This window comes from Seriola aureovittata, chromosome 12, assembly GCF_021018895.1.
Source record: "Seriola aureovittata isolate HTS-2021-v1 ecotype China chromosome 12, ASM2101889v1, whole genome shotgun sequence".
In the NCBI taxonomy this organism is placed as follows: Eukaryota; Metazoa; Chordata; class Actinopteri; order Carangiformes; family Carangidae; genus Seriola; species Seriola aureovittata.
Window position 1 is genome coordinate 17,521,187 of NC_079375.1, and position 27,509 is coordinate 17,548,695.

Genomic DNA, 27,509 nt, shown 5'->3' on the forward strand with positions numbered 1-27,509 from the left:
TGTCACTCACTGTCTCTCTTTCCTTTTCCCCCACCCTTCCACATCTCTCCTCCTTTGTTCCTCGCAAAGCAGGTTCAGCGTCCACACCCACAAACGCATGAATACAGGGAGGGCTCCGGTGTTGACACAGTCATAGTACTGAGCCTTTAATCCAGGTAATAATAAAATTTCAGAACAAAAGACAGCCGTGATTGAAAGTATGAACCTGTCCATAATCATAAATGAGCGGGGCCTTAAAATACATTTGCCTCTGCATGTAAAAAAACTGTGCAGCTTTTGTCTGTGTCAACATTAACACAGAAATCTGATGCAAATACAAATATATGCCATGCAAAGATGTGGTAAGAGTAAAAAGAGGTTGCTAAGGCAACTGGGCTGTGTTTATCTCCGGTGTGAATCAACGTGCTTTGCCATGTGAACCTGACCCAGTTACACCCAAGGGAGCGTGAATGCACACACAATCACACACACTGGGATACATGTGCTACACACACACACACACACACACACACACATACACACACACATGCAATCACACATGGACACTGAGAACACTGTGATTGTTCTATTAACAGTAAATAAGGCCAGCGAACACGGCGAGGCGTAAAAAGTTATTCCAGTATCCTGCACATTTTCCTCTACGGTGACTATTCTCACTTCCGCCTCGCATGTCTTGCTTCCTCCATCTTTGGCCTGATGACTTATATTTGTTGTGTGCCATCCGCGGGGTGCTGCTGGACACCCTTACTTTCCTTATCTCACTCTTCTTTCATCCTCCCATTTTCTTTTATCCTCCCATATTCCCTCAGATCCTCCATTCTCTTTCATTTCCCCTGCAACACCAGAGCAAATTTTTCTTTTGTGTTCAATTCTCAAACTTACTCAAATGATCTAATAAGAGGAGAATGTATTGGCAGAATGATCCTATACTAATCATCCATACATCAGCTGAAAATCACTTTCACATTTCTCTCTCGCTGTACAGCTCTAGTTTAATTTCTGAACTTGTTCATATCCTTTACCTCCCAGATTTTTGGCCTTACCAAGATAAGCAATTTGCATTTGAGGATCAAGCATGGGTGAGACATGGTAATTCCGAATTCAGTTAGTCTATAACCGCCTAGATGACTCATCGCAGCACAGCCCACAGAAACAGAGACATCCAGTGTTGGGATTGTGGTATAACATACTGGGCTTATGTAATACTTGGAGTTTGCTCTTTAGTGTGCATATTTCCTGATGTTCTATATTGTCAAACGGTTACACAGACACGTGACGTGTCACAAGTTAAATATTTGACAGGGTTTGAAAACTGCAGATGAATGCAGTGACTGGTCTTTATCATCTGTGACACACACACACACATACACACACACACACACACACACACACACACACACACACACACAAATTATCAGCTCACTGGAGGAGTTTCTATAAAAGTGTGATGCCAAAGCAAATGAGCAAATGACACACTTTTGAACGGCTGCACCTGACTGCCCCTCCAAATGTGGAAGTGCCTGATCACAGATTGACAACCCCCGCAAACATTATGCAATGCCAACCGCATTATGTAATCCATCATCACAACAAGAAGCTGGACCAAATCATTGGAGCTCTGGCTGATTAGCGGCTCCATATGGTGCCACTGATTCATCTCATTTGACTGGCATTTACAAAAGTGCAAGTTGTCTTTGTTCGGCGGATGCGTGTTTGCTTTATGCTGATTTGGAGGATGTGTCACTGTCATTAATGGAGTGGAAGACTGTTTTTTGGATTCAGGGGGTAATAAAGGGGAAAACAGGAGGCCTGTGCAGAAAGTCTGCATTGCGTCACAGCAGGGAGCAGAGGAAGAAGGGAGAGAAAGGAGACGGGGGGGGGGGGGGGGGGGGGGGGGGGGGGGGGGGGAGCAGGGGCACAGCAAGGGGAGAGAGGGGTGTGTCTTCACTGACCTAGTTAGAGGGATGGAAACCCCCCCCACCCCCTCCTCCCTCATCCTCCAACCACCCCGCCTCACTACTGACGTGTAAAGGGCACTTTCAAACAGTACCAGACAGACAGGAATGAATGCAGGGAGGCAGGAAAAAGAGATAGCCAAGCGGTTAGAGAGACAGGCAGAGGGGGGTGGGGGGCAGACCAACAGACAGGCAGACGTGAGTCAAGAAAAATGAGATCGACTGAGACTAGCAGACAAATATATCCACAATGATATACCAGATCCGGGTAGATCTGGGAAATATCTCTGTGAAAACAGGATAAGCCTAAAGGGATTTAAAACAAATTAATGATAACAACAGACTGCATCCGAAATATTGAACCCCTTCATATCCTGTGCAATATTAGATTTATGCCTTTACTTTCAGAGAATATTATCTTTCAAGCATAAAGCAGCTTTTCATAAAATCAGAACATCTCTAAAAAAAAAAAATGCAATAACTGCGAACATACAAGCTGTAATTACTAATAAACAGGATCTAATCCGATGCCTTTCAAGAGAGCTTGTTGTAGAAATCTTAATTGTGAAGGTCAATGCAGTGTAAAATGTGTTAGAATTAACATGTGAACGTACATTAATGCATTAATTACACGTCATTTACAAACCGCCGCATTCCCAGAACCAGGCAGCGATACTCCTAACCTGCAGTCTTTTGTCTAACAGGATGATTGTTTCCCCCTCTGGCTTCACATAGTCCACATTACAGTTCAGAGGCCACAGGCTAATGGAGAAAGCTGACTCGTTTGTCTTGAAAGGGCATGCCAAAACTTTCCTGAAACCAAACTGCATCAACTAAAAATAGGTTTAACTACATAAAGTAACAAGTTAAAGGGCAACTTCATACTCCAAACCTTTCTGCTCTGTCATCTGTTTTTGTTATGTATTCTCAACTGTTCCGTTTAGTCCGTCCAAAACATTTTCCAGCTCAGGTTTTCAGATTTCCATCCAGTCTCTCTCTCTCTGTCTCTGTCTCTTTTTTTTTTCTTTAAAAGCCCTCAGTTGTTCAGTCTAAGTGTCTTTCCATCAATCCTTTCCTTCGCTTGCTGGATGAACTTTCAGCCCTGCATTTTGAACCTGAAGTCTTCATCTTCAGAGGACAGTGAGCCTGAAATCTTTCTCATCGTAGCACTTTGCTCACCTCGGCGACCCCTTGACCGAAAGTTTCTTTTGTCATTAGAGTCAACAGTAATTAACAAAATCCAGAGCTTGTTTTGGTTCTAAAGCATGTGATGCTTTGTAATTTGACCCTTTTATTCCAGTTTGAACCATCATCAAGCTCTAAACCTGTAATGTGAATGTCCTCCCTCACCAAACCAGTCGTCCCTTTACTCTCAAAGCTATTCCTCTGTCTTCAACATTTAAGTCCAGTGACACAGAGACAACCATTGTACGCAATGTTGCCAGGAGCCAGAATCAGTAATACTTTTACATTTACTCGGCTACTCAATTTTTCATTTTTTTTTGCAACCATGACCTCACCTCCCCAAGCTGAAGGCCTGCATGCTAAACATTTGCTCATTATTGTCAGCACTTCAGTATAGCGTAGGACCAACACTGTATAAAAGATTATGATGCAGGCAGGATACTTCTGTGCAATCTTGTCAAAATCTGGTCACGGTTCAAGCGGTTCCAGTGTTTCATGATCATTTTTTGTTTTGCTTGTTTGTTTTCTTTATTCCGACAGTAATAGTCTTCTGCTTCTGACTCACTCAGCTGTTGTCAATCACAAAACCCCATTAAATGAATACGACACAAATGAAACACTGCAATGGACCGATTCTGACTTTGGCTTTCTGCTCAGTCAACATGCAGGGTTTGTGTCATGAAGCACTCAGAAGCTTAGTCACCCCAATGAATGCACACCCTCTGTCACAACAAGGGAACAAACAAGTGAATCAGACCCCAGAATACAAACAAGAGCATAGTTACTGTGAGCAAAGACAAAGCGAAACATAACAACAAAGGGAATACATGCACGCACACAAAGAAACATCAGTCAAATGCACACAAACAGTGCCGCGCCAGGTCACCGTGTGGCTCCATTTCTAATTAAGTGCCCATTAAGCGAGATGTCATTGTGCAGCGTCTGGCTTGTGTATGTGGTGGCGGCCAGACCAGCCTGTGTCCAAGACCCCCCACCCCTCCATCCCTCCACCCCCCCCTCCATCCCTCCACCCCCCCCTCCACCCCCCCCCCCCCCCCCCAGCGCACACCCCACCGTCTGTCCAATTGGATAGAAACACTTTGATGAGGACATGTTGACAAAATAACTCACAAATGTGGAGCAGGTTGGCCAGAGCTGCATGAAGGCAGAGACGGGCCTGCAGATGTGTCTTGATGACTTCATGATCTGTTTCAATTATCTGTGTCTTATTGAATCCAGGAACTTATTTACAAAGGATCTTTCATAAACAGCGGTTTAACCCAGGGGCCTGTGGCTGCTCTCCTGTGACTGTCAGTTGCTGACAAGCTCATGAGAAATTAGAGTCTCTTTTTTTTTCTTCTTTTGCTCATCAGTTGATGTATGACAATGGAAAATATTGTGTGAGACAAACATTTTCCCAGTCGCTGCTGACACACTGACACACATTTTCCATGCAAACCCTTTACCTTCATGTTGGTTTTTTGCTAAGATTTGATCACCTCTTTTCAGCCAACAGAACTAAACACTGACCCATTTCTCTTTATGAGATGTCACAGAGTGGAGAGTTTGTGTTCACAATCATTCCTTTTGTACAACAAGACAAGATTTATTTTGTAATTTCCTTTTCCAGTCTGGTATTGTCAGTGCAGCTCTTGACTTTTGACTGCATTTTCACCTCAGTTGATGTGTGACCTTGTTTTCCTTCCTCTTTCACTCTGTTGGTGGAAATGTTCACTTGAGTGAAAACTTATTTGATTCAAAAGTACAACAGTAGTAATTAAAAATGGCAAATAGGAAACGACATGGTGCAAAATGAAAAAAGGTACTTTTATCCATAATACTGGCTAAGCACTGCAAAGACAAAACTTCCGTTCACAACCATTTGCATCAGTATCATATTATCCACATATGTAGGCTACATTCATATAATAATTTCCATCATATGAATGTGGAAAATGGCTATGTTAACTGTTCCATTATCTTTTATCAGCTGGTACTTTACAGATACTATTGAGCCACTTAATTGTAACAACAAGTTACAATTTAAGCCACAGAAAGTGACAAAGCAACAGAAGGGAGGAAATGATGCAGCTGACACGGATCGCTGCATGTGGCCTGAATGACAGACATGTTGTACAGCTGTCATTGTTCAGAAAGTTTTATGCACAGGAGTACATCTCATTTGGTAAGTTCTGGTTTTTATTGGTTACTTTTGACTAGCAACATAAGTGCTCTTCTGCCTTCCACTAATTTTTACTGTATACACATGTAGTATGTCATCAGGAAATCAGACTGTTGCATTGTAACTTTTTCTGTTTTTTTTTTAATGTCCGTCTTCTATCTGTGTTTTGTCATCTGGCTGTACAAAACCCCCCTTGGGAACATAAAAACAGAGATTGAAATACTTGCAATGTGTTGAAACGATGAGTCAAAATGGGAGTCTTCAAAATTTACCGACCAGACAAGAAACAGAAACAAGTTTTCTTAGGAATTCATTCTGGTAAAAGGAAGTTATTAGTTCTTGCATAATGACTGTATAACACTATGACAGGTTCTGCTTTGAAATTATAATACAGTTTTGCATGTAGTAATAAAATTACAGGACTACACTGAACTTTGAACATGTCATATAAAATGAAAAGGAGGACATTTTTCAAATCAGTCTTTTTAAACAACACTCACAAGCCAAGTTCTTGGTTGTTGTAACCATTGATTCATGAGGAAATCACTGCCTAACAGCAATTTCAACTCTACTACTAATTTAGTAAAATGAAATGGGTATCTCCTGAAGTTACAGTTTATGTTAGAACCCAATTCTCTCCAGACACAGTATGCTGAGCTGCAGTGGGTGGGTTTGGTGATATTACTCACACACCAAAATTGAATAACCAGCAGTAATGTCAGCAGTCAACTGACATTGTGGGGAATAAAAAAAAATGCTGCATGTGTGTGTGGAGTAGTCTTTTAACAGGAAGAGTGATTACACTGAACAGAGACTGTTTCAATTCACATATGGGCATGTGAGTCCTGTTTTAACACAGAGAAATATGAACCTATCTTTTAGTAAAGTAAGATCCTCCAAGCTTTATCATTTTATAACAATAAGATCTTTGTGTGTGGTTTTTATGCTCAGTTGTTTGGAGTTAAAACTCAATAACAATACATTTGTCTGAACTAACATTTTTCCATTCACATGGCCACTTCTTACAGATAAATATGGCCGTCAACACCACCAACTCTACTTGCTATGTGGAAATCCTTCAAGGCGTGGCCTACAGTCCGTTGTTTCTCCTGGGTTTCCTTGTCAATGCTGCAGCTTTGCGTGCCTTCATTGCGAAACGAGATTCCTGGACAGACACCCACATCTACATGTTCAACCTGGCCATAGCTGATTCTGCCCTCATCCTCTTCCTTCCCTTTAGGATTTACGATGCCTTTTTCTGCCTGTCTAAGACTAAACTATGTACTTTCCTCATTAATATACATTTCATCAACATGTATGCCAGCATCATGACCACGACCGCCATCAGTGTCCAGCGCTACCTGGTTATAAGGTTCCCTCTGCAGACCAGAACCTGGAGGAAGAAGAAGAAGGCAGCTTTGGTTGTGTGTTTGGTTCTTTGGGGAGTTCTGGTGACAATAGGTGCTGTTTTCCAACATGAGAACGACCCTAATAGTCTCTGGACATGCTATGAAAGATGTAAAGATAATCCACTTGGACTAGACATTATTGTGATTCTGGTCGTCCCGGGCTTCCTCATTCCACTGGTGATCATTGTGTTTTGCTCCAGTCAGATCATCTACATTCTGTCAAAAGTGGAAGACCAATCAGAAGAAAAGAAAAGCGTAGTTGGCATAGTAACGGCAAACATGATTGTGTTCATCGTCTGCTACACACCAATCCATATTGGCTTTCTTGTCAACCTTCCCAGTCCACCCTTAAACTGGCGTGAGAAATTCACACTAGCACATCTGTATTTACTGGTGTGTGAGTGGATTGCTGCTACAAACTGCTGCTTTGATTCTATCAGCTACTATTTCTTATTGAAAGGGTTTTATTCACAAGACAGTGAGAGTAAGTAAGTACAAAACCAACTGAACGGGGTTCTTTACCAATTTTGCAAATCAAGTTAAAAAATGAACTCTGATGGGCTTGAAACTCTTCAATATAAATCTGAGTCACAAATCAGAGATGTGTTGTTCAAAAGAGAATTGAGTTGAATTATGGGAGTTGTAGTCCCCAGTGTTTTTGGAGGCTCATACATTCTATGGTTTAAAATTCAGGATATCTTGATCCCTGCTTTTTGATTTTTTAAATTTTCAATCATTCTTTTGTGAGATCCTTAATTTTATGGAAACGCAACAGAAAAAAGTTGATTTATTGATTGCGATGACATTTTTGATTAATATTCTATGATTTATCCTTAGAAAATATAGGCTATTTGTAATGCTAATGAAAAAATGAACTATTCAACTGGATCCACGTGACTGACTTACCTGTATTGTTGATTTGTGAATGAAGGTAATTATTTTTTAAAGTATTCTAAATCGTGTCAGTATTTACAGAATGTAAACATGTATGCCCGGCTTGGCTCAGATCATCAAATTGCCTTTTAAACTCCTCAGCTGCTTTAGGGACATGCATGAGTATATGTGTCTGTGTGTTTGGGCTATAAATACCTGTTATCTAACTCACTCAACCTTTTATTGACCTTATTGCTCTCTGTGTTATGTTGTGTTATGTCGAAGCAGAAAACAAGGGGTATTCTCATGTCCAGATTTCTCCACAAAACAACAGTCTGTGTGCACAGACAGACAATGTGCAGTCAATGTACAGGCACCCATGGGAGTTACTGCTTTTCATTCCCTCACTGAGGCCAGATGAATGAAGGCCAGTGTCCAGCTCCCTCTTGTGGCGGGAAAAGTAAATGCTTGAAAGATTTTCCGCCTCCTCTCTGCTCTGCAGCTGCCTGTTATGATGCTTCAACCTGCCAATCTGATGAAAAATATTTTTCATTGAAAGAAAATAAACTGCAGTAATGATATACACATCACTCCAGACTGCTGTGAGGCAGCAGAGTTGCATTTGTAAATGTGTGTGTATGCGTGGGCACGTGCATAATGATATGCATTTATTTCAATGAGTGCATTCAGAACCACACGCGACAACATTAGCAGTCAATTGTATAATGCCATTTAATAGCAGTACTCCAAAGATTGATGGTTATTATAACAGCAGTATCTTAGCAACTGCAAAAACTCAGCAGGCATCAGTCAAATGAGATGGCTCACTTCTGGCTGAGATGAGGCCTGCGACTCTATTCTAATAACAGGAAGGAAATAGCTGAACTCAGCAGTCAGCCAAAGTCACGTAAATACTGTACATACATCTTATTCACAGCATCGTCACCGAAAGAAAAAAAAACCACACTTTAAACACGTTCCTGTCTTAGAAGAGCTTGAATGAAACCCCCCTCCCAAAACCAAACTGATACACTATACCATCAGCATGATTATTTACACTATTAACAAATGATACAGGACAGCTCCTTTTCAGAATGCAAAAATGTGCTTTTCCTTATTACTGCACAGTAAAATGACAATAAACAAACCAACAAACAAAAAAAGAATGAGTACATTCATTCACTCAGGATGCTGACAAGTATTTTCAAGATCCCCCAGCATGGCAGTTGTTTGGCAATGACAGAGAGAGAGTCACTAGACTACAGACAAAGACAGAAATGAGAAACACAGTGTTCCCTCACAGCATTTCAGTCCATTTGACGGTTTGCTTATGAACTACTTAAGAGACATTATTATTACATATCAGCTAGTCAGGAATAAACACAGGTCATGTCATTGTTTAAGTGAATACATTACAGTATAATCATAAAGGGCATGACAAAGTGTCTGCATTTATTCTTACATATTTACAGTATATAAGTTTGGCATCATGTGCCAAAGTAGTTTATAAACAGACCCTCAAACACTGTTGGTAGCGTTCGGCATCAGCAGCACCTGAAAGAGGGAGCTGAAGAAATGATTTCAACAGTACAAGCCGACATCGAAATGAAAAAACAAAAACATTCAGCATGTAAGTCAAAGGCATACAAATCACAAGTATACTGCAATAATTGAGTTCTCCGACACCACAGTACAGGAAACAGGTGCACTGCTGACTGACATGGTTTTCTTCATGGCACTTTAAAACAAGTCTCTCTCAGTTTTTTTGCTTCAGTAATCAGGCATCAGTAAATCATTCATAAGTTGGGTTTGGCATACAGATGTAGTATAAAAAAAAAAAAAAAAAATCAGACTGGTAATAATCATTGTCTGCGATTTCAATCTCGGAGCAGGTTGATATGAAACTTACATGAAAAACAGATTTTCATACATTACATCGTTATAATGACATGGCAAATGTTTATTTTTGTTTGCAAGCTAATGCCTGATATCATTTTTTTGGAGTTACTGTTTGTCTTACATTATCATTTTAACTAAATTAAAGTTTACTATGTACAGATAGACCATATATTGCTGCTCACTACAAGGTCAGCACAAACCAGCGTTCGCTCTGACTGGGACCGAGACTGAAAATCATCTGGTCAGCTACAACAAACCACATTCTCATTATGTTCTATGGTTGTTGTTGTTGTTGTTGTTGTTGCACCTCATTATTTCATCTACTTGCCTTTTTGTTTCTGCTTTTGTCTTCTTCATCTTGTCTCTTTTTTATGACTTCCATCTCATCGCTAACACACTCAAGCCATGTTGTGTTGATCTAAACGCTGACCACTCCCTGGAACTGGACACTTCAAGGGGCTGAATATATAGTCCCATTTACCTGTTGGGGACATTTCCATTACCTCTATTGGCTCGGCATTAAGCCAGAGGTTTCCATCATCACCACTGTAACTGTCACTTTATTCTGTATCACGTCTGTGGGACCTTGACCCACTGTGGGCTTAAGGGGAAATATTGCCCAATAAAACCGGACTGTGTTCTACAATGCAGCATTAATGAGTGTGTGTATATGTGTGGAAAAGCCTTAAGGTGACAGTGAAGGACAAGGTGTTCATACGTTGCGGTGCATTTACTGAAAACACCTCTCTCCTTCTTCCTTTCTGTGTGTCTGTCCTGCTCTTACTTTTCTGTCAGTCTAGTGTTGCTGCTCCCGACGTCCTCGTAGAAGTATGAGTCCTTTAAGAGTACATGGAGTGCAGGGAGGAGAACAAATTGAGCGATGGACGGCTGAGATGCCGTCATTACAGAGAACATGCGGTTGGCAGAAATAGTGCTGACATTTCGGTCCTGCACTCTGCTCTCCAAAGACGTGAGTTATTGTCCCACATCCCTTTGAGAAAGGATAGAGGCATTTGGCACACACGTCTTCCCTCTGGAATACTAAATACTCACCTGTACAAATACGTGTATGTATCTGCTGTATGTGTGCAGCAAGGAGAAAGAAAGAGAAGAAGAAACAGACAGAGGGAATTGGTGTCGCCTCATCATCTGTTAGATTTGCGTTTACAGTCAAAATGACCTTAGTTTTTGTCTGATGAGTCGCCTAGAGCCTCAGGTATTCAGGAAGGCATCCATTTAAAATGATCAAAATGTACAATTTCACTCCAAGTATCTGGTTGGCAGTCAGACCAACAGGTACTATAATGGATAACAGATGGGTGGCAGTCTTGTTAATGTTATCCAAGAGGGGAAACGCATCCCACTCCTGTAGCAGAACTTGACTGGCCCTGCAGCCTCAGTTAATCTGCAAAGAGAAGGCAGCTCCTAAGTGCCATGTCCATCTTTGACCACATCCTCTCTTGCCCCCCATTCTGCTTTCTATCTTTCCTCTCCATCCTCTCTCCTCACTCCTCCTGCTGCTGCCGAGTAGCAGGAGAGAGAGAGGCAACTCTGCAATGCAGACACAGCAACAACCTCAGTCCATCTGACCAATTAGTGTGAGCCAGGATATGAGTGGCAGACCCAGCAGCCAGTCATAAGAGGAGACTCATCATGGGGTGAAATGGTGGGGTGGGGGTGCCTGAGAGACCGACAGAGGAGATCAGAGGGGCTGAATGACAAAGAACGGAAGATAGAGGGAAGGGAGAGAGGGATAGACAGAATGAGGAGGAAAGAAAGATCTATGTAAATAAAACAGAGAGCTCCGGACATGGAAATGCTCCCGTCCCCTTCATTTCCTCAACAGTCACTGGCCGGCCTGAGTCCTATCACTGCAGTTCTTCTTACTCATCAGTTGGCTGAGATCCACCAGCTCGCCCAGCTCCCCTCGCTCCAGGGCCCCTCTCAGCAGAGCCCTGCTCAGCCCTGGGGTATGTTGCTGGGACACATACGCCTGGCTACTGGGAGCGGCCATGGAGGGGGGAGGCAGGGGGACAGGGACCATGCCATGGCTGCTGAGGATGTATCCTTCTGGGGCTGGCCAGCGCAATGGCAGCGGTTCACCATACTCCATGGGGGCGCTGGGTGCTGAGACGACCCTCCGACGCTCAGGCGAGTCCTGGGGGGTCATGGGGTAAACATATTCTCCTGCAGACTTCCTGAACGGGGCTTTGGGCGTCCCTTTCCCTCCTTTTTCTTGTTTGCTCAGGCAGACATAGTGCTGGCGGGGCGTGTCATTCCCTCTGCCCTCACCACCGTGTCTCCCACCTCCCCCCTGCTGGAACAGTCGGGTGGTCAGGTAGACGGAGGGGGGCATGCGGCAGGGTGAACCTAGACCCACAGAGCCTCCCCCCAGGTACGTCTGGCTGGTGTCCCACCCTCCAGAGTTGGAGTCAGACAGTCGCAGGCCTCTGCGTTTCTGCTGGGGCGTGTGCTCTGGGGTGGGGAGGAAACCGGGGTCGAGCTCTCCTGACTTCACCCAGCCATTGGGCATGACAAAGAGGGTTTCCCCGCCTTGAGAGCAGGGGCGCTCCCCACCTCCCTGCCGTGTTACACTCAGCACAGAGCCTCCCATCCCGCCACCGTTACTAAGCAAGCCTCTTTCACGTCGCTGGATTGAGGACTGGGAGGTGTTGCCGTGGCGACGATTGGCAGGCTTGTGGGCCATGATCCAGCACACGGCCAGGCCAGAGAGCGCCGCCCCGATGGTGAACGCAGAGACTGCTGACGCCACAAGCAAGTTGAGGGAAACGAGGCTCTCTGGTTCAATCAGTAAACTTTGCTGCAGAATTCCTGAAGATTAAGAGACACAATTATGAAGATGACATTTAATAGAACAGTACAACGGACACCCTCTCTCAATGTCTGTCCGCAGGGTGCAGTTTAAAATTGCTATTATTATTACATATAGGGCTATTCTGCTGCTTCTACTTAGTGCTGTTCCCCTCACAAGATATTATGTATTATAATAAATCAATAACTACAATAACACTCATAACTGGTTATCATCATGTTCAGCATTATACGATTATTTTCTGTGGTGATTATGTTTAAAAGGAGCTTCTCTCCAGTCTGGCCTTGAGGCTCCACAGGCTCCAGGTTCAGTGAGGCCTGCACTTGTCATCAGCGCAGCTCAGACCACAGCAGCTGACTCTCCTCTCCTCACAGTTTCCATCCTGCAGCCTGGTCAGAGAGTCTCTCCTCGCAGCATACCATTACCTCAGTATTTCCACCCAGCTCTAATCACTCCCATCTGCAGACACAGCAGCACATGCCTTTCTCTGGCTCGGCCTTTCCTGCGCTTTCACCGCTCGGATTAGAGCCTGTCAGGTCGGCAGCCTGGCATCCCTGACTTCTACTGTTATGGGTTTCTAAGAGTGGGTTGAAAACTAGAAGCCCATATATCAGTTTGAAACAAATGTGTTCGATGAAGGCTTGGAATGTGCTACATTCTCTTTTTTGAGGTCTTTTTGGAAATTCAGATCCAGCTAAATGGATTTTATGACTTTGAAACTGGGCTCAAACAGATGGAACAGTTCAGAAAGAATCTGCTGGAAAGGACTTCTTTTTTGGTTTCCACTGACTTTGTGAATTTCAGAGTGAGGTTCAAAGACGGCCTCTGTGGCACTGCTGCAGTGACATCTGAGCTTCTTGACAGAAAAGTGACATCAGTACTTTCTTCTTGCTTGATGCTACCCTTGGTCATTCCCCTCTCAGATGTTCAGCTTTGAAATAACACAGCCATGGATGCAGGAGGATGTTGCATTTCCCATCCTGCAGTTTTGTATTGTCTACCAGTAGTTACACCTCTTTCATATGCTCCATAATTAAACTGTCTCACACTGGGAGTGTTTTGACCTGAAGGAAGTGAGGCTGAAACCAAAATCCCAGTCCTACTCCCACTTGATTCAGCGCTGACAATGACACCAAAACACTCCATGATGCAAACATCAAGGCTAAATGGATCTTCATGAGCTGGGGGGGAGGGGGGGACGACATTACACTTCAGATAATTAAAGTGTGCTAAATTACAGAATTTGTCACAAATATTCTCCCACTTGGTAGTATGAGAGGTTTTTTTTCTCAGAACACAGTGTTCAGTGACAAGAATCCAGGTGCAATGAGGGATTGAGCCACTAGGCGGAGCCTCCCCTAACTCCACCGTACACAACCAGAAGCATCCATGTCATAGTGCTGCAACCTACCGTCACAGTCTCCTAGATGGGAGGTGGTGTTTCCATATTCCACATCTTGTTGAAAAGGCAGCCTGCAGCCACAAAGAGATCACCAGTTAACACATTAGAGACTTCACTATGTCTCTTCATATACAAACAGTAGGAAACATATCAATACAGTGCTCTTAACCCAGTGTATACACTTAAAATTACTCTTCAATATAAAAAATAGATTTCTTTATGAGAACATGTCGTCATGTTGCATAAAAACATGAACGGGGACATTTGTTGGTTGTAATCGATTAAATTGATATGGCACATATTGATGTGTCATCCAGTGTAATGGGATACACTATTGATCCCATGATTGATTTTCTCCTTTTGCCTGATTGCAGGTCAGAGGTCGGAGTCAGTTGTACAGGTGGTAATGTGAGCTGGAAGTAGGAATTGCAACGCTAAACGTTCAATGTTAATATTTGCATTTGATACAAATGCCGGACACAGAAAGGATTTAACTGGCTTATTAAGGTTATAAAATAAAAAATAATACAATTAAAATATTTTTTCTACTCTACAGAATACATTAAGACCACTATTAAACTGCATCACTTAAACACCCTAATTGAAATTAACATGAAATAAAGCACTGTGACAGAAGAAAGTGCTGTGGGTTCAGTGGTTTCTTCATGGTTCGTAGTTCATTGGCACAAAAATGAACTGTGCAGATAGACCTTATATTGCATATTAGCTGTGTAGGACATTAATAAGTAGAAATATAAACCGTTTAACTGAAATATATTGTTTAATAGGTATGGACACTGTATGAGTAGTGGATTAAGTGTACTGCACTAAAAAGTCTATGTCATAATACTACAGAGTATCAGAGTTAACTAATCTTTTTTGTCAATAATGACATCTTTTAAGAATCAATTGAATATTTACCAGAGTTTGCTTCAGTTTGACTTCTACTGGGTCACAAGTATCCACGTACTTTATTTGTTTTCTTGTAACTATGTCCATATACTTCCTTGGGGGGTCTTTGTGGAATAAGTCTTACATTCCCCTTATTTAATGTGATAAAGTGAAGTAGTAATACCACATAAGCTTAGACATTTCCATGTGCAACACACAGGAATGCTACAACTTTGCCAATAAAACAGAGGTAGAAAGCTCTTCACAGGTATTTGTGTGTGCGTGTGTGTTGTTGTTGTTGTTGTTGTTGTTGTCACCTTGTGCCTGGTCTCAGGAAGGAGCAGGTGCTGCCTCTGGTCCAGCCACAGTAAGGATCCCTGGAGGCTAGGCAGCTCCTGCACGCACGCACGCACGCACGCACGCACGCACGCACACACGCACACACACACACACACACACACACACACACACACACACACACACACACACACACACACACACACATCAATGACAACGGCATCATAGCCCTAAAGTATGAAATACTGTTTTTCCTCATCAGATTTGGACTCATGAGATTTATTAGTCATATGCTCTGTAATATGTGGAGAAGCTGTGAACTGATTAATCCTCACCTGGTTGCTACTTGTTCATAGTTTCCTGTATCCTGCAGTGTGATATATAGCAGCTCATAATCAGGCTCACAGTGTTGTTTTCTACTTAGAACATCTTCCCCGTGTGTGCATTAATATACAAATGCCTTCTTGGTATTCATAATGAATCTTAATCTTGAAGCCTCTTGCGTCAAGTTAAATAATATTTCAGAGAAAAACAAATTCTCCCAAATGAAATATTAAACCAAGCAAGCTAGCTGTGATTCGACAAGCACACATACCATCCATCTCCAACTGACTGAAACAAAAACAGAACTGTAGATTTTATTGGGACGACTACAGAGGCAGGAAGTCAGGAAGCAGAGACAAAACAAAAGCACTGCCTTGGCTAATGGCCACTGCTAGATTTGAACTGACTTAATTATCAGCTGATGACACCAACGGAAAATACTCCCAAAGACGAAAAGAGTCACTCACTTCATGCAGCGGGAGTGCAGGTGGCAGCGAGATGTGGGCACTCGGACCAGACAGGAGGAGAAGGCCAGCAGCAGGGTGTGACTGGTCCGGTCCAGCGACAGAGACAAGAGCTGACGGGCCTGAGGGGAGTCCTCACCACACCTGGAGACAGGGAGACAGAGTGGTGTGAGGACAGGAGACAGAGGGTAAAGAGGCAGCAGAGGGAGGTCAGTGTACTCTTTTTGGCCTCGAATAAATCTGTGACAGGGTCAAAGGCCTCATCTGTTGGTGCTCCCAGACAGACAGCCCTGTGCCCTAACCCTCACACAGCAGTCACAACATCAGCAGACCGGAGTTCTACACAGTCCTTCACAGAGTCTGCACAGAGCGCGTGCAGAGCTGTGTGCTGGAAAGAGATAAACACTCCTCTGAGTTAGCTGCCAGTGGATGAGGCCTCTGTCCATAATTGTCTGCTACCATTTTTTGATGGTCAAGACAATAATTAAATCCAAGTTGCAAAGGTTCAAAAGGTAATCAGCTGATTAATTGATAATGAAACGAATTGTTAGATGCAACCTTAAAATCGATCTCCTTAATTATATATGTGAACATACCTGTTAGAGATATGTTCAGAAAGTAACTGAAGAGGCTTTAAGAGGCTGTAAGCTGCATGGCAAAAATGTGAAAAATCAATTATTTAAACTTGTAATCGTTATCATAAAAGAATAATTGAAGACAGTTGGTGTGAAAAGCACTCCTGTTCTCCAGTTATCAACTTGAGGCGGGAAACATGAGACCTGATCTACCTGAAGCAATACACCGAAATGTATAATTCAGAATTTGGAAACCAAGGACAAAGATCTTTTGGCTCCTACTCACTTCTCTGGGTTGAATCCCTCCACCTCCTCCAGAAACACACTGCTGTGGGAGACAGAGTCTCCATTGGGAACCATTAGGAATTTGAGGATGGTTCCTCTGGTTGAGCCCAGGAACAAGACTGTGCGGTTCCTATGGGGACCAGCTTCTGTGTCTACCACCATGGCTGTCAGCTGGTACCTAGATGTATAGATCAATACAGTAGGTCAATAAAGTACATTTCTTATCCTTCTGTATGTTATGATTCATTTGTCTGCTTCCCATTTTCATGCCATAAAAAAAGCGCTGCATGGGCGCTATTAAGTAACTGAGTCATTCCACATACCGTCCCATAGTCTTGACCACCCAGGGTCTATGCCCCAGCAGTGGAACGGTCTCGTCCATCAGAGGGTGGGTCTTCACAAAGTTCAGCACCTCGTCTGGCAGCGTGGTAGAGGAGCTAAATCTGGATCCCTGCACCGCACATCCCCCTGGTCTGAAGAAACAAAAAGGAAGTGAGGGTTGAAGAATATATAAAGAGATGAGAGAGATAGAAGTCCAGAGAGAGCAAGAAGAAAAGAGCCAGAGGAGTTCTTTTTTTTTTTTTTGGCTGCTGGAGGCTGTATTAGAATATTTGCTGAATAGTAGTGAAGTTACAGTGTGATTGGCAGTTGGAGCTTATAGCAGGCGAGTAAGTAGACTATATGTGAGACAGATGCTCAGGACAGCAGCACTGCAGTATTCTACTGAAGTTCTGCACTTTGCATTGCAATACCTCGGTTTAGGCACCGCTTCGTCTGGTACAGGAGTCCAGATAGACTCTGGGGATTTCTGCTCTTTAAATCGCCCCTCAAAGACATGAGCGAGCTGCTGCATATCAAACACACACACCGCAGACCCAGGGATGCTACCGGAGACAAAGGAAAGAAGGCAGCGATGAGACATAATAATGTTTTTGCTTGTTTGTGTTGATGTTGTGTGAGTCTGTGTACCTGTTGGGAGGCGTGGAGAAGAGACCGAGGATGACATCTCGTCCCTGCATGTGGATAATGCCACTTGTGGCGTGTAAGAGGTTGAAGTAGAAGTGCGAGTCTCCCGGGACGGAGCAGTTGAGCCGGGCCTTTAGAAACGTGGTCCACTGTTTTTCGAGGACACGCTGAGAGCCACCGAGATCGGCCTTACACACACGAGCCACACGGGACACCATCACCTAGAATAAAAAAGAGCAAGGTTTAGTAAAATAGGAATAATAATAAAAGAAAAGAAGAAGAAAGGGAAAGAACGGAGGAGAGAGGACCTTCTCTAGGTGATGAAACTCCATGGCCATCTCTCTGAAGAAGAAATAAATATGAGGCCCCCACTCCATGGCACTCACAAAATAAGGCTCTGAAAAATAACACCAGAAAAACACTTAGACAAACCCACACTCTCACACTACACAGCAATAGTGATGCAGTGCCTGAGGCCAAACATAACACTTCACACTCCCTGACATGGCGCTGTAATAACAGTCATATCAACATGGACCATTGCTGTGCGCCAGCCTCGCTCATTAAATATTCATGTCCTGTTTAATTTATCATCATGGACAAGAGGATACACATTATTTATGATTTATTCATCCAGCTCTGTTCCAGCTTTGACCTGCACCGGTTTGTTCTCTCCTCCGAGGAAAACAGGCTCGTTCAATGGAAGACTTGCTCAAACCCTGAATCTGTAGAGTCTGACTAACCTCAATACATCACTCTGTCTGAGCGTGCTCCACTTATTATAAGTCTCTGAAATGTAGGCCTAATCCTGTCTGGTTGTGCTGAATGTAGCTTATATTTTAAAAAAAGAAAAATCATCTTATTCTCCCGCGAGCCACTTGTGAAAGGAGCCACAGTGGTTCCATTTTCTTTTAGTTAACTACTGAAGATAATGGTGATGGTTTCTGTTATTTGCTTCCTGGTTGTCTATTGAAGGTGTCTGTCTCCAAGGGGTCATTTTTAATGTGTCTGCTTCTGAAAGTACCTCTAAACCATTTGGAATCGTGTTTGACTGTGCGGAGGGCGGGGCTGTCGCCGAGGCTCCGATAGATCACTGCATCGATGGCTAGGAAGTCTGTCACAGTACCGGTAAAGAGACTTCCATCTGAGAGCAAGAGACATGCAGAGAGAGAGAGAGAGAGGAAAGGAGGAGATTAGGAAGAAGAAAATACAGATGACGAGACAGCACAAGGTCAGGAAGATTAAAACCAAACAAGCAATGCGGCGAGAGGTCTGACGATAAATCATTTGTAAAAGTAAACACAAGTGCACAGACGTTTCAATGTCTGGAGCTGGAAAACTGAGTGTGATGTCTGCTAGAAAAGACTGAATTCCTCGGCTTTAGCGTGCAAACTCAAGACGCTACCTGCAAATAAAGCCACATTGGCATGTCGTGGATCATATGGGCACCGTGCCATCCCACTGACAGGCTCTCCCACCATTTCTAGAGTGTCTCTCTGCAAAGGGACAAAAAAGAAAGAAAAAAAAATGTATAGAAAAACAAACTGGCAGATATACAGAGAATGAACAGCTGGCAGATAGATGGATACTAACAGTGTAGTTGGCACACAGTGGGTTGAAGGCGTTTGTTCCACATACAAACAGGCCACCATGCTGGCTGAGCAGAACCTTGATGAAATTACGACACTCTCCCTGTAGAAGAAAACAAAAACAAAAACAAAACACGAAGAGAAACTGTTAAAGGAGAGGAGAAAATCAAAAGGTAAAGGGCAGAGTGTTCTGAACCAAAGCTAAGCTAAAAACTACCCGTCAGAGCAAGAAGATCGTCAGTGTGAAGTATAAGAAATGCAGCTTAAAACAATCCTTAGAGGCAATAACAGCATCAACCACAGTCCATCTGGAGGAACAAGAGGACAGGGACTTTATAGCAGTCCTCAAAGTGGAGGCTGCTGATTGAACTCAAGTTTAAAGCTCCTTCCAGTGAATCTGAAACTTGATGACATTGGTTTTCCTTTAGTCCCCCTGTGATAGCGTTTTAAAACACTACTAGACGAAGTTAGAACCAATAAAACACACCTGTGTAGGTAGATGAGCTCCAGATTTCAGAGCGTCATTCAGTGCTATTAGCTGTGCTAATCGCTATTTTAGCAATTACTGTAAACAGTAGAGTAGTTTGTACATTATTTTATTGTTTGCCAAAACGCTAACAAACAATCACCTGTAGCACCAATAGTATCCCAGTGTGCAGAGGATAACCAGTGATGCCATTATTTCTGGCCATATTTTTAGTTTAAGTGAGACTTAAAAAGCAGGACTGGTCTAATATCTGCAGTGTCAAATGATTCAGTGTCCTTCACCACAGGCTTTATGATTTGATCTCTTCATCTGAGTCCGAGCTAATACTATTCACCTTTCTGTCTTTTGTCCTCTCCTGTCTTGGATCTGTTTTTTTTTTTTTTATCACAGCTTTCAATCCTTTCCCTTTTCCACAATCTTTTCTTCTTTCCTCTGGTGTTTTTTTTTTTTGCAGTAACATCTTTTCCTTTTGTTGTCCTTCTGAGTCTTCCTTACTACCTGGTGGATGTCTTATCCTCCCTATGTGTTTCTTCCCCAGTTTTTTGTACACCCACACACCCACACACACACACACACACACACGCACACATCACACATCACATCCCTACCTTTACCTCCCTTCCTCAACTGATTTCAATTACTGTTTCCTCCCTGAGGCTGTGTCACTCTCTCTGCTCAGTTTGCTCTATAATGTTTCCTGTTGCCTCTTTTTCTTTTTCCACCCTTTTTCTGCCCAAATTGGATTTTGCCAGTGGCGCTGCTACATTTATACAATGAAGCTTATATTTTAGGTTACTCCCTGTCAGCCAGGCTACCATCCCATCAGATCATTCTCCTTTGCAGATTTGACCACATTCCCTTCATATCTCACTGTCAACCATCTCTTTGCAGACAAACATAATTGTCATCTTGCCCACATGATATGAATGAGATATGTGAAGAAAATTGGCACATTGCAGGTGTGCAAGAAAATGGCTTTCAAGCTTCATACACAGGCTTTCAGCCTGGGCAACGTTTCACTGAGTTACCATGATTACGTGATGAACTGATTCTGTATCAACAAGATCAAATTTGTGTAAATACTGTATGCAGATGCACCCAAAGGAAATAAGGTTTCTATAACAGCTGTCGTGTCTGTCCATGCATGTGATAGTTTAGATAGTGTTGATGCATGTATGAGTGGATCTCAAAGTCAGAGTGTTGTGGTTTATGTGCACTATACCTCGTGTTTGCCCTTCATCCGGCACACTCGAATGTCGTTCTTATTGGATTCCCATGTCCGTTTCTGCCACAGGAATGAACCAGAGTCAGAATAAGTTTGCTATGTGTGCACATGTACACTGTCAATTATTAGTGCATGTTTGGGTTTTGTGTGTGCGCATGAGTCTCACCTTGCTGTAGAACATCTCATCACCTGCCATGTTATCCAGCTCCACTCTGTACAAATCATCTCTGCCGAACACGAAAACACACAACAAATCAGTCCCAATAATTTATTAATAGATTAATAGGATAGGATATTTAATATATAATATAAAGGATGGATAAACAAATTTTCCTTCCTTGTACAAAGGGGTTTTCATATTTTTTCTTTGTTTATTTCTTTCAACTTATTTCTGAATAACACGGATTTATAAACTCTTTGTTGTGATGGCTAACAGAGAAAAATATTTATTTTGAAACAGAATAGAAGTACTGCTGTTGTGGCTGCTGTTGCCTTAATTGTATTTATTTATTTATTTTATCAGCGTGCCATTATTGTCAGAACGCCACCTGTTTGTGTTTTTTGTGACACATATCTGTTCAGGACAAACAGGCTTAAAGCTACGGCATTAAAACACTGTCTGTGTCGCTGTGTCTGAATTGTGAAATGTTTTTCATACGAGGTGGATCATATTATTTATTTGTTTATATAATTTGTTTATCAGGCTTCATTTAAGCATGAGGCACTGTAGTCGAGGTTTTAATGTCTCTCTCCTTATGTGGAGGCAGTAATATTGGACGTTAGGAGGTCATATTTATTGAGATCTGTTACATCATTATGTAAAGGAGATTTAGAAGTTTTGATGTAAACTATGAAAGTGAAAACTTTCAAAACAAATTTGGCGCAGGAACCGCTGTTTGTTTACCACTGGTATTCTATTCTATCTGTTGCCATGTATCATGTGTAAGAGTAATGCGAACAAACAGCTTTCACTTGACATTTAACAAACAAGATTGAACACAACCTCAGCAGAACAAACTGAAAATGTACTCTGCAGAGTGACAGCAGATGGAAGCCGTGGCATCAAATGAAAGCAAAAAGGATATTAATGCGAACACGTCAGTAACACACAGTTGGAGGCGGTTGCCGTTGGTTACCTGGCTCCAATGTAGAGCGTGCGGTTGACTTGCAGGACCGTCTGGATGTGCAGCTCCTGTCTCTGAGCTGAACGATGAGCTCTGCCCAGGAACACCGGATACCTCCTCACCACTGACATCAACACACAGACAGACAGAGAGAATGAACTGCTTTCTAAAACATCCAGAAATTAGGTGTCTTGCTCAAGGATACTTTGACAGCTGAGGACAGAGAGAGCACAGGACATAAAACAGCCACAGTAACCTTCCCTTTAATGGTGTCTTCACTCATTCTTGATGCTTTTGTTTAGGAAAACAAAGATAATGGGCAAAGACGAATGGTGTAGCAGTTACAGCAGACTTTCACTCTCTTAGTGATTTTGCTGCTGCTGATGCATGCAGCTCCATAATGAGAAAAACTGTATGCAATTACTATTGTTATTATTTCGTTGCGAAAAAGGGCATTTCCTCCCTCTCCTCTCTACCTTTCAGATAAATGAGAGAGTACAGATGAGGTGGGGGGAGAAAGTGGCAATATTAGACTATGATAAAGTTTTGAAGAGGAGGACAACAGTCTCCACAGGGAGCCCTCATCATCAGGAGACAGATTGGGAAAACGTCTCATTGTCCTTGACTGCAGGGGAGGGAGAGAGGACATAGTGATCCATCTCCACCTGTCTCCTCCCCTTCTCTCTTCCACTCCTCAGCCTTCCCACTCGTCTTTTGTATCGCCCCATCCAAACTGTCTCTCACTTTTTAATCTTCCTGCACCTCTCAACATCTATAGCAATCTTTCTTTCTTTCTTTATATCTTTCTCTCTTGTAATTATTAATCTACTATACTGCAATAAATATATGGAGTTAAGTCTCTAAGGCAGTGAGCCATGCTGCTAGCATGGCTAAAAAACCCACAAAAACAGCTGCACACCAAGGCTCTGACCCTTAACCCCCTGATTTCCACACCTACTGTGGACCCATTCATCACTGCTGCGCACATACACTCATGCACACTCATGCACACACACACGCACACACAATGGGAAGGACACATACCCTCTACAGGGACGTAGCTGAGTGGACTGGGCTCCTCTGGGAATGAGCCATCAGCCAGTTGAAGCAGCAGTAGAAGAAATGTGAGGGGAGGAGCCATGGTCACCATGGCAGCAGCACACATGCACTGTTAACAAAGAGATGGGAGAGAGAAATGTCATTGTTGCGCACTGTATATGTCTGTGTGTGTGTGTGGGGGGGGGGCATGTGAGTGTGTGTTTTGACATGTGAGAGTGTGTTTTGACATTTTGATAGATTTCTCAGCAGAGAGGAATTCCAACAGGTGTGTGTTAGTGTGTGTGTGTGTGTGTGTGTGTGTGTGTGTGTGTGTGTGTGTGTGTGTGAGAGGACAGGGCCAGCGGTGCAGCAGGGTGACTGCTTCCACCAACCTGGCTTCAGCAGGGAGCTAATGTGTTTCTATTGTCTGCTTTAGTGGTGTAATGGGGGTCTGTTGTCAGAAATGTCACTCCATTGTCAAACGGTATGAATTGGAGGGGAATCTCACAGCCATAACAAAACAAGAGACAACACATTTACAGGATTACAAAGCCACTTTGGGTGGTAATGTGTCTTTCAGTAGTTGTGTGTACACATGGACATATGGAGGCTATATTACTGGTAATTAGCCACAAAAGAGGAAGGAGCTGGTCTTAGATCAGAGAGTGAGAGTATAAAAAGGAGCGATGAAGCGAATGACTCGGGTAAGCTGGACAAAGTCTGTGTAAAGGTCAAAAGTCAAGAATGCCCTAAATCATGAGCATTAAAGAGGGGGAGGAAACACATTTTCGTCTTTAAAAAGTTTGGAGGTCACCAAAGGGTCATACTGCGTGAGATCTGTGCACCACACACAAAGACATGAACAAAACCAGACCAAGAGTCTACAGTCATGCTCGCAGATCTGTGAAGCTCTGCACAGGCAGAGCTAAATGCTAACATCAGCATGCTAACATGCTTACAAAGACAGTGGTAACGTGCTGATGTTTATCAGGTACCATGTTCATCAGGTAACATGTTCATCATACAGTTTAGTGTGGGAACGTCATTAGTTTTGAAGGTATTTGACCATAAACCAAAGTCCTGAATAAACAGAAATGTTGCCCTGGTGGTGGAGTAAAAGTCAGGGAAGCACTGAAGTTAGTAGAATTCGTCATCTGGGGACAATGAAGATGGTGGACCAACCAACAGACATTGGCATCCATTGGGCCATCTGCTAGTGTGGCTAGAAACCCATGTAAAGGGGTCAAACAGTCAAAAAAAAAGCCCTTGTGCTATACATCAGCATCTCTTGCACCTATAAAACCAAAGCAGAAGAAGTGGACTAACACTGCTGCACATAAGTTACTGCCAGACATAAATTGTGGCAGCCACACCATCAAACACATGGTTAACTGTTGAAGCTTTTCTATGCATTTACTCAAAATGCCTGTGGCTCAGCTACACAGCTTGCGTGGCAGAATGAACTGTCTTTGATGTGAGAATACTTTGAAAGGGAAGAGGAGACATATAGAGAAGAAAAGAAAAGAAAAGACAAAATGAGGGAGGCAAAAAAAGGATGGGGCTCTTGGGTTTTGTGGAACACAACTGAAAGGAAAGTTTAGAAATTGAAGAAAAAGATGTAAGCAACACAAATGCTGTTCCCTTCAAATGAACCTGAATGCCATGTTCCACTTTTCCCCCAACCCCCACTAATTTGCTTTCATCCCCCCAACTCTCTACCTCCATCACCCACCTCCTCCCTTTATTTCTCTTTCTTTCTATCTCTCAGCTTATCTCTTCCAGGATAAAATAAAAAAATCCCGACGCCTGTTTTTGGAGATAGAACACCGGAGGTAGATGTAGATGTGTTAGTTGCTAAGGTGATGACATCTGCTATTTGAAGCACACTGATGCTCCCAGATGTAACACACACATATGCACATATACATAAGCACATTCACCTGTGTTGCCAACACTTCAGAGTTAGAGTGACAAGCTGTTTGAAGACATCAGTGAGGCAATGTGGGTTGCAGACTATACACTGGGGGCCACTTCAAATGAAATTCTAGCCCAGAGATTGCAGGTTTGACATCTCTAAGCCTTCTCCTCATCAGACGCATTGGAGGAGCCCTGAGGTGGGGGGTTGTGTGGGATGGTGGTGGTGTGGTTGTTTCATCTCTCTGTTGGGATTCCCTGGAGAAGCACTGATTGAGTCTGGTTTAGGGTCAGCCTCATTTCATTATGGCCATTTCATGAGAAGGACCCAAATTTGATGCTTAAAATGAAATTCTGTTTCCTTGTGTGGAGGGACAGCTGGAATTAAATAAAGCGTGTTTCTGGTGAGATTAGCCATCATTTAGTTATGGAATAACTTTGTCACATTAATAGCTTGTCACTGAGTCACACAGTTTGCTTAAAAAAAAATTGTAGTCCTTCTTCTCAGAGACTAACTCAATCAAATCTGAACACATGGATCATATATTTTTACATTCAGTGTGACATACACTCTGAGGATATCATTATCTATATGATGTCCATTTTGAACGGCCACTGATCTGCTTAGAAAAGACAAAAAAGACGTTTTTAGGTTGTTTTTTTAGGTTTTCTTCAGTGTCAAAGTAATCCAGTAAGGGTCTGAGTGTCTGTACATCCATGGGTGCATTGCCAAAAGGAACTGCTAATAGCTAATTCAGCATATGTTTTGCTGCTAAGTCCTCTAAATGGAAACAAATATAGGCAAAAGAGAAAAGTTGTAGCTCACAACATATTGCATTTTACTGAGTTTATGGCAAAATTATAGTTAAGTAAACAATTACACTAATTCAAGACAAGACAAAAAATAGTGTCAAAATCCATTAACATGAACTTTTTCTAAATATTTATTGACTCAGAAAGTGCCATCAATATAGTTCTTATATTCCTGAAACATCGACACCTTATCTATTCACATCCATTCATTTGACCCCCCCTTACACACACACACACACACACACACACACAAGCAAACTGCAACACACGAAAACCCTGTGGCCAATCATTGATGAAGCCTTCTCATTAGAGTGCATATTGATTAAGGTTATTGATCCATAAGATAAACCATCAGATCTGGGCCAAGGCCAGCATATTAGAGCTCTGCTGCCGGCCAGTGCCATGACAAAGGCAGTATTTTTAACGCTCTGGGCTATAAAAAGAGGTTCGGGGCAGCGCTTTGACGTTTGGTTATCAAGCATTCTAAGTTTTCCCTGCTGAGCCGAAAAGACAGAAGAGAGAGGATGAAAGGTGGTTTGAGTTAAAGAAAAAAAACCCAAAAAACAGGAAGAGAGATACCGCCTGCTACAGACCTCCAGCTCATCAAACTATAAAAAACAGACCGCTGGTGACAGAATGAGTATCAGGAAATTGAGGGAAGAGAGACGAGCGAGTGGAAAGAGGAAATGGTGTTATGCTACTTGTGTCAAATCACGCTGGTGCGATAGGATTAAATGGTTTGACACTGACACGGTTATCATGGGATGCATGTAATGACGACGACAGCCACACAATGTAATCTAGCCTCATCAACCAGCCCATTAGCAAATCACCTGCTAACACTCACATCATTAACCAATCAGCAGGACATGTGAAGAAGCATAATCACCTGCTCTCACCTCTTATCAGTTTTTCCATATGTTTTGTCCTCATTGGCCGTGACTGAGCTCCATTTCATAGTCTTTCTCTCCAGTGTGCTGCTGTTCACCTGCCAAAGCTGATCTGACAGGAATGACAGGGGGTGAGCAGCATGATGGGAATTTCTATACAACCCCCAATACGTCAACAAGCTATGTGAAACATATCTATTGAATGATTACCTATTTAATGTTTAGCCATGATAGCCATCCTAAAATGCTTAAGTGGCCTTTCGTGTATATTGGACATGTTCATATTTGCATTATGCATCTCAACTATTAAAGCTGCTCAGCAAGATCAATACACTCTCATCCTGCTAAACAGGGACAGAATAAAGAGCACCATCTTTAGTCACACCGAGGACCATTTACTGACCCTGAGAAAACACTGAGACATAAATACAAACGGCCTCAGCAGTGTGTCTGAAGGCACAGACGCACAGCTAACCAAACCCACTGCCACTGCTACGCAATGCGAGCTTCTGTTGTTGAGATGCTCGAGCCATGACCTGTGCTGCGCCCAGTTAATTAATCCTTTCATATATGTGTGTTTACATGTGTGTGACACAAACTGGACGAGTAAAGTCCAAAACCATTTTTCTGTGGCGTTGACATTTCACTTATCACAGTACCTAAGCTGTGTTTTCCGATGCGTTGAGTTGAATATGTCTTTGTGATTAGGTCTACGGGCGAAATCTCTGTCTCTCTCTTTCTCTCTGTGTCTTTCCCTCTGTCTCTCGCCCTCTGTTTAGCTGCTGCAGCCACTCCACTCTGTGCCTTTGTTACCGTAGCAACCAATAGCAAAGCCAGGCAGAGATGTTCTATTGCAGTAGATGTAAAAGCGAGGAGGGCGGGTTCGCCC

At 42.8% G+C, this 27,509-nt stretch overlaps 2 protein-coding genes across 3 annotated transcripts in view; one reads left to right on the forward strand and one right to left on the reverse strand.

The window, feature by feature from the left end:
• Nucleotides 1–5,237: 5,237 nt before the first annotated feature.
• On the forward strand, nt 5,238–8,182 carry gpr35b (G-protein coupled receptor 35 b). Its single transcript, XM_056391982.1, has 2 exons — nt 5,238–5,325; nt 6,351–8,182. The coding sequence occupies exons 1-2, from the start codon at nt 5,260–5,262 to the stop codon at nt 7,221–7,223; spliced, it is 939 nt and encodes a 312-aa protein (XP_056247957.1). The 5' UTR covers nt 5,238–5,259; the 3' UTR covers nt 7,224–8,182.
• Nucleotides 8,183–8,318: 136 nt separating this feature from the next.
• LOC130179321 (semaphorin-6B-like) overlaps nt 8,319–27,509 on the reverse strand; it is a 28,938-nt gene continuing 9,747 nt past the window's right edge. For both annotated transcript variants that reach the window (XM_056392223.1, XM_056392222.1), the window contains 16 exons: nt 23,010–23,133; nt 21,978–22,089; nt 21,008–21,068; nt 20,839–20,901; nt 19,134–19,232; nt 18,946–19,036; nt 18,565–18,684; nt 17,849–17,937; nt 17,544–17,761; nt 17,327–17,458; nt 16,898–17,047; nt 16,576–16,752; nt 15,718–15,858; nt 14,947–15,024; nt 13,748–13,809; nt 8,319–12,335 (listed from right to left, as the gene is read on the reverse strand). In XM_056392223.1, coding sequence (XP_056248198.1) covers nt 11,350–12,335; nt 13,748–13,809; nt 14,947–15,024; nt 15,718–15,858; nt 16,576–16,752; nt 16,898–17,047; nt 17,327–17,458; nt 17,544–17,761; nt 17,849–17,937; nt 18,565–18,684; nt 18,946–19,036; nt 19,134–19,232; nt 20,839–20,901; nt 21,008–21,068; nt 21,978–22,089; nt 23,010–23,130 — 2,700 coding nt within the window. In that variant the 5' untranslated portion in view covers nt 23,131–23,133 and the 3' untranslated portion in view covers nt 8,319–11,349. The remainder of the gene's footprint in view (nt 12,336–13,747; nt 13,810–14,946; nt 15,025–15,717; nt 15,859–16,575; nt 16,753–16,897; nt 17,048–17,326; nt 17,459–17,543; nt 17,762–17,848; nt 17,938–18,564; nt 18,685–18,945; nt 19,037–19,133; nt 19,233–20,838; nt 20,902–21,007; nt 21,069–21,977; nt 22,090–23,009; nt 23,134–27,509) is intronic.

What these genes read in the sequence shown, in the direction of transcription:
- gpr35b (XM_056391982.1), top strand. Translation starts at nt 5,260, where the DNA reads ATGACAGACATGTTGTACAGCTGTCATTGTTCAGAAAGTTTTATGCAC. An exon ending in ACAGGAGTACATCTCATTTG is followed by an intron (nt 5,326 to 6,350) that starts GTAAGTTCTGGT and finishes CACTTCTTACAG; the next exon opens with ATAAATATGGCCGTCAACAC.